Source organism: Diadema antillarum, unplaced genomic scaffold (assembly GCF_040938485.1).
Source record: "Diadema antillarum isolate AM-2024a unplaced genomic scaffold, OU_Dant_1.0 seq00001126_RagTag, whole genome shotgun sequence".
Taxonomy (NCBI): Eukaryota; Metazoa; Echinodermata; class Echinoidea; order Diadematoida; family Diadematidae; genus Diadema; species Diadema antillarum.
The window spans coordinates 918,601-925,974 of NW_027271940.1; the positions used below are offsets into that span (position 1 = coordinate 918,601).

General features: G+C 38.5%; 1 protein-coding gene across 1 annotated transcript; it reads left to right on the plus strand.

Moving 5' to 3' along the window:
• The first annotated feature begins 5,013 nt into the window (after positions 1 to 5,013).
• Positions 5,014 to 7,138, plus strand: LOC139743983 (adenosine receptor A3-like). Its single transcript, XM_071654450.1, has 2 exons — positions 5,014 to 5,254; positions 6,117 to 7,138. Exons 1-2 carry the CDS (start codon positions 5,014 to 5,016, stop codon positions 7,136 to 7,138), a joined length of 1,263 nt encoding a protein of 420 aa, XP_071510551.1.
• Positions 7,139 to 7,374: the final 236 nt, after the last annotated feature.

Below are 7,374 nucleotides of genomic sequence, written 5' to 3' on the forward strand. Positions count from 1 at the left end.
TATATCATTGTTGAAATAGGTAATGATGATTTACTGAAGACATGCATGGTACAAAAGAAAACGCCTCCACAGGTTAAAGGGATAGTATAGTTTTGGTTGAGACCTAATTTCAGGTTTCTAACATGTTTTGGTGCGATAACGAGAAACCTCTCATGAAATAATAATGAAAGAGCATGTAATTCCATGAGGAATTAAACGTTTATTTGATGAAACTTGGTTTTGAAACGGCTGAGATACCCAAAACAGAGCGATTCTAACAAGTGTGGGACCCACCTTTTATCACGGTTGCTTTGTTTTACTTTGTTTTTGGGTATTTCAGTCATTCCAAACTCGATTTTCATCAAATAAACTTTGAATTCCTCATAAAAGGGTATGCTCTGTACTATTTCACAAGTGTTTTCTTGGCATCTCGCAAAAAAGTTAAAAACCCAATTCTCATCTCCACCAATACTGTACCATCCCTTTAAAGTTACATCTTATGAAGGCGCAGTGAAACACGAGCAGCATGGAATTCTATTATAACCATGTAAAATTCCGTCAGTAGACTATAAGTGTCTTAAAGGCACCTGAAAATACCCCCCTTGAATTGGTCACGTGACTGAAATGCGCTGTATACAAAACACTTGAATGATATGTGAAATATTACAGAATTAATTTGTTTCGAAGGTAGTTATGTTTTCTCCTTGTGATACCGAGTATTGTGTTCAGGATGTTGACAGCTAAATGCTTTCATATCCCTCTTGGCGAAGAGAGATTTCGTGATTTATACAAATATATATACATATTGGTCGTTTTCGTACAAAGCAATAAAGAATTCAAGCGCAAGTGATGCCAGATGTATAAAAACAAACCAAGACGGTCTTTTCGATAATATTGTGTGCGTGATATGACCAAGAGATTTTAAATGACAATGCGAAAAATTAGTTAAATTTTTATCTGTTTGTTCAATGTTGATCAAGCTTTCGCCACTCCATTATATTTTTTGTCTGAATTTCATTCAAACTGGTTTTTCTCTTTGCAATAATTTTGCACGTAGTCTATGAAACTCATGTATAACTGATTTCAGTATAAAGCACAGTGACTGCTTGAACATAACTCTCGACCTCTGTTCAAGGGATAACCTCAAATTTTGATGTGACCACTAAACGATAGTCTTTGTAAGCTATCAAGTAGATGAACACAGTCAAACAATCTAATCACACAAACGTTGTTGTTGTTTTGTTGTTGTTGTTGTTGTTGTGTATTTTCTTCCATTTCCCTTTGCCGGACCGACTCAACAAAAAAGATGATAAAATTATACGTCTGAAATCTTTATTCCCCTCCCCGACGTATACGACCACTATCCTATATAACTGGAATGCAGATCACAAGTATACATAAGTGCGTTTTTCCTTTTTTTATAGCTTTTGGAAGGTTTCATAGCACAATTTCAATTGATGTAACTATATTGACGCCATATACTAAAGCTTTGTTTCTAAAATTGAAGATTTATGGCACAAAATGCGGTATATGTCTTTTAGAAATGATATAAAGAAATATCATAAGTTAATCAAAGAACTTTGCAATTGCAAAGAAAAAAAAAGGGAAAGGGACATTGGGGAGTACTCCCCCTAAAAAAATATTGCTTACCGCCACGTCATTATCCTGACGTCAAGATGTTAAATTGAATTTAGTTAATAATCCCTCTGTCACAGTAGCCCTACGGTAATGGGGTCAAATTCCGAAGTATTTGTCATCCATTCGAGATGGTAGTCTTTGTTTTCACTTATATGCTTCAGTTATTATAGCTACCGTATGAAAAAACAAAATAAGACGCAAAACAATTTTCATCACTGACCTCTTCTCTACATCTATACCCCTGCATGTTCATTATGTCCTTTCTGATGTACCGCATCTTATACAGCACAGAACATTGTAACAATTACGACTTTAGAGATATTATGAAGAGTCTCTTAAGGGTTATTTCATAAAATCATGACACTGATTTATTATAAAGAAATGAGACTGACTAAAAGGACATAGTGTGAATTACACGAAAAATGCGTACATATATCCAGGTACTATATACAAATGTTTACATGGCATTGTATATATTGGTCGGGAAAGCTCGATATACCGGTTCACTGGCTCTCACACTATAGGTGTAGATATTTTCTCCGCCACTCATTCTAAAGCACAAATTTCAATTACTTTGTACTCCGACAATCGTCTTTAACTGCCCCTAAATTGGTTTATAGACTATACACAATATCTACTATCCCACGATATAGGGAGACACCTATTTAACTGTTCCAGAGTATCCTATTGAAGGGGTATTTCACCTAATATTGGCGTCTCAAGTTGTACAAGTTGTACGTGCTAAGTGGAATGGCGACATTACAGTCACATTTTCACTCGCACCTGCCGATGATACATTGCTCTTTCCGCCAGCCCGTCGGCTGAAGGGTGAGCCGACGTACCGACTCGTGGCAGTCCATGTATTGCTGACAAATTGAACTGTGGAAAAGGTCATACTTTTAGAGAGATGAAACCACACATCCCAAAATGTAAAATGAAATTTTGTTCCATTTCCAGTTTCCATCATTTTCATTAAGCAAATTTATCGTTTGGCTGTCAGATGATTTTCGTGCCCTGGAGTTGACGAAGTGCACGACTATTAAGTATGCTTGTTAAGAAAAAGTAGGGTAGTATGGTTTTAAAAAAGTAGTATAATACGTATAGTTAGGCTGTTCTCTTCATACGGTGTCAAACGTGTCGCCGTTTTTATATTTCCCCTCTACACATCGCTTGCGCGCATGGTTATCTTCTTTCATATCTTTCATGCTTTTAGAGATAAATACACGAATGAATGATTATCCTCCAACTCAGTGGTTGGTTGGAGCTGCTGAGCAGTTGCTTGATTTTAAAAGAAAATTAAGTTTGATGCTCCGATTCTTTTGAAACCATAGAGAATCAGCAAAATTTTGAGATTTCATTATGTTAATATATGAAACGTAAACTTTGACGATTTGAGACTCAAACTAATTTTAGATAATCAAAAAATATTTCCTCAAATTAATTTTGACAGATCTTATATGTAGAGACGCTTTTAGAATATATCACATGGACTATCTAAAAATTTGGGTCCCGCAAAATTAGATGCAGTTTGTGTGAAAATAGTCCTAGTTAGAGGCAAATGAAATTTATTAAAGTGACGTGTTGGGTATTCATGAGTATGGTGCTGTGTTTATGCGGGAACACAGGGGCGTCTCTCTTGTCAAAATCTGCTATGTTATGATTTGAGAACACAGGGTCATCTCGCTTGTCAAAATCCTAACTTTTGTTGTAGCATTTTACATTGCCTCTTATGTTGTTTTTTTTCTTTCGATGGTACAGGGAGCAAATATTTTAACTCTTCCTCCTGAATCATTCGGACACTTGTCTGTTTGACGAATGAATTTCCCATCATATGTCTCAGAAAATATTATGTGTGTGCACGTCCAATCACCTACCGACGCTCCCTGGACCACCACCCCAAAACATTATTGAAATTGTCTACAAAAATGTGCTAAACATATGCCGTTTCATAGTTTGCCAAGCTTTATAGGAATGAAAGCCGTATAGCGTGTTTGCCAAGAGTAACGAATGCTCAGAAGCGGACAAAGACAACAGATTTACAAGATCCTTCCGCTCCACCTACATCGATTGTATCGTTTGCAGGAGCCTAACTGTTCGCGGGAAAATAAATACAAATGAAAGGGGAAAAAAATCGGGCAAATATGACAACACAAAATATTACATTTGATCAAATTTACAAATCTAGGCGCTGAAATCGTTCTGTCAGTTTGCAAGGTTGCTTTCTTTTTTAATAGTTTCTCTCATTCTCTGGGTATATTCCAGCGTCGTGTAGTGTTATATTATAATTATATCCCGATACAAGCAGACGTGTGGTACGTGATATTTCTTTGATTGACGTGCGGTGGAACATTAACAAACCACACACAGTGCAAGTAAAATTCTCGCTTATTTTTACATTGTCTGGATCATCATCATCACTCTTGGTCTGAATGTTTAGATTGACGGGGTAGATAATCTAATAAAGTGAAGGGATCAAATTCTCCCCCGTCCTTGCTTTTATCTAAGAAATGTAAGCTTCCTGTTTTTATTTCCTTTTTTACAGTCGTGAAGGCAGTTGATAAACTTGGGCACAGACATGTTTAGGCTCAGAACTCTTTGGAATTACGTAAGGTGCGGAGCTGGATGTGACAAAGCAGTGCTGCATTATTGAGGAGGAGGGCTCGCATCTACCTTGTGGTACACCTTTCAATCATTATTTTTTTCAAATGTTTCTGTAATGCCTCATTCATTGTGATGTTCACTTTGTATAGCGCAAACTGTGTCGCACTTTCTCACCCATTCAGAGTAGATATTTCTCCCCGCGAGAGGATCACGCGAAGCGGCGTACTCGCGGAAGACCTCCCGGCGAAGAGTGCGTCAGTTTGCTTTACTAAGATCACGATTCATGATATTTTATGTTTTAGTTAACCTGATGAATGGATAGTTCCAGTGACCTGTGATATAAAAAACAGGTGATGTAATTTGACTTTAGGATTGCAATGATTACAACGATGAAATCTTCATTGGAAAAGTATCCATTTTCCATGACAACCACAGATGGATAGATTGATTGGTTAACAAAAGCAACACATTTTGATTTTTTTTTCTCCATTGAAAGATTGTCAAAAACAAAACAAAACAAAACAAAACAAAGCAAGACATACAACAAACACAGAAAAAACCCGAACACGCTCCACATTAAACATGTTACATCGACACAAATGATCTTCAAAACAAAAACGTTAAGCAAATATCTTTTGTGTGACCTTTCATCTATAATATGTATGATATCAAGCCATTCATCGCGGTTTACAAAAGATGTTACTTCCTTTATTATTAATTTGACTTTCTACAAAATAAACTTAAAAAAACCAACAACAATTAATTTCCCTCTTTGTGCAGGAGGAAATAAAAATCATGATCAACGTACCCGGATGTACTACCTGTTACCATGGTGATGATGCGTTCGTTGCGGCTCTTCGTCCCTCACCCAATACCAATGTTTCCGCCAATGAGCCCGAATTGAACAACACTCCTCAGCTCGAACCCAATTACTACGTCTTCGTCTTCACTCTCATCCTGTTGTTTCTCGTTGTCATTGGCAACAGCGTCACCATCTTCATCTTCACGAGTTCCAGGAAACTTTTTAATGAAACAGGTAATAACTGTCACGAAGATGATCTCTCGTGAATTGTAGTGAAATGCCCACACTGATGAATCAAAATAATAGTCCTCTTATTTGGTTAATGATTTTCTGAAGTATTTTGTAAATGAATATCTATACGATTTGTCAACTTGTGTGTGTGTGTGTGTGTGTGTGTGTGTGTCTACGTGTGTGTGTGGGTGTGAGAGGGAGGGGAGAGAGAAATGATGATTGAAAGTCACATGTTGATGAACATTTGATTGCACTTCGGATTAGTTTACTTGAAAATTTACAAGATAGAAAATGAAAAGACAACCTTCGTAAAGTTGGGCTCCGGCAATTTTTGCCATTTTTGGACTGAGCATTGTATCGACCATAGTTTTGAATCTATACATAATGCGCACGACTGTGATTTCTGATGCTTTTAAGAACTGAATAAACTCATACTATTGTCGATACATATGCAGAAATATTGACAGTCCGTTGCACATTGAAGTTATGTTAATTGTTTCCTAGGAAGGAACTAGGCAGCTGTCATCGTAGATAGATTATGACATTTACTTATTGAAGAATGTTTTCTTTATGTTGATAACAATAATTCTAATGATAACAATGAGTTCTTTATATCAGCAGGTCCTATACTTTTTAATCATATACCATCATTATTGGTTTTTTTTTTGTGGTCATTCTAATTTAATTGTTCTCACTGTTATCATCATTATCATTGGTCTGTTATCATTATTACTGCTACTATTATGTACTCCTCCTCCCCCTCCTCCTCTTCCTCCTCCTCCTAATACTACTAAAATGTATAATACAACTACTATACCACCACCACCACCACTATTTCATTGTTTGATTTGCTTTGGATCTGTAGCTCTGTGTCTGGTCAACCTGGCCGTAGCAGACTTACTGACTGGAGTCTTTTACCTGCCGATGTCGCTGGTTTGTTCACTCAACGGCGAATGCATCGTCGCCTCCAATCGACCGCTGTGTCTCAGTGTCGTTATCGTTTCGTATACGTGCTACGGCGCTTCGGCCTGCACACTGACGCTTGTGAGTATCGACCGCTGCCTCAAGATAAGCCACCCACTCCGCTACCACGCCATCGTTACAAAGACGAGGATAGCTATGTGCCTGGCCTTGATATGGGCTGCTTCCTTTACCCTGCCCTGTTGTTTTATACTGACCAATCCACACATCATTCAGTTCGACGTCAATTATTACCAGTGCGGCCTACAGGCACATTACGAAGATGCTCTGGCCTACACGTATGTCACGAATTTCTTGATTTTTTTCGTACCCGTACCAGTAATGACTGTGTGCAGTGTGAGGATCTTGGTTATCGCATTCCAGGCGCGCACACAGATCGCCAATCAAGAGGCGGCAGTCGGTGGACGTGAGACCAGGCGCGGATCTGCCCGCAGCCGACATTCTCGCGCGTCCGATATGCGCGTCACTGTTCGCGTCTTCATCGTCGTAGTCGCTTTCATCGTCTGCTTCTTGCCCTTCAACATCCAAATGTTTCATGCCAGAAGGTGGTCATCCATGTTTCCTAACAGACTATCACTCCTGGCAGTCATGATGATCGAAATAAACAGCGCCATCAATCCGATTGTCTACGTCACAACTTATGCCACTTTTAGGCACGTTATTGCGAACAAGTTGCTCAGTTGCTGCTTCCAGTCGCGTCGACATAACTCCGTGGTCTGGTCGTTGACGAGACCCAGGTCCCAGGATCAGGCCCTCCCACCAACGAGCCGAACAAGTGCAAAGAGCATCACGCCACCTGATCTAAATAGGCTTCGAGATGAGACTCTAGATGACATACGTGCCACCGGGGAAGAACGCTGTCCCTTTTTATGTGAATCTCCTCAAGTCTTACAACTAGATCACTAAATATATGAGCTTGATATATAGCTATACCGTCCTCATGCACTAATTTTGTCATTAAAAGCACATGTTGTATGCGATACAAGTTAATGTTTTCAACAACGGATTTGACCAGAAATACAGTGACTGTTACACTAGATTTTTGTAAAGAAAAATTACTTTCTATGGTGGGAGGGATTTGACTTGTAAACTAAGGAGGGCTTAAACTGAAATCAGGTGGGCAATTGAAAAAGAGTATAATA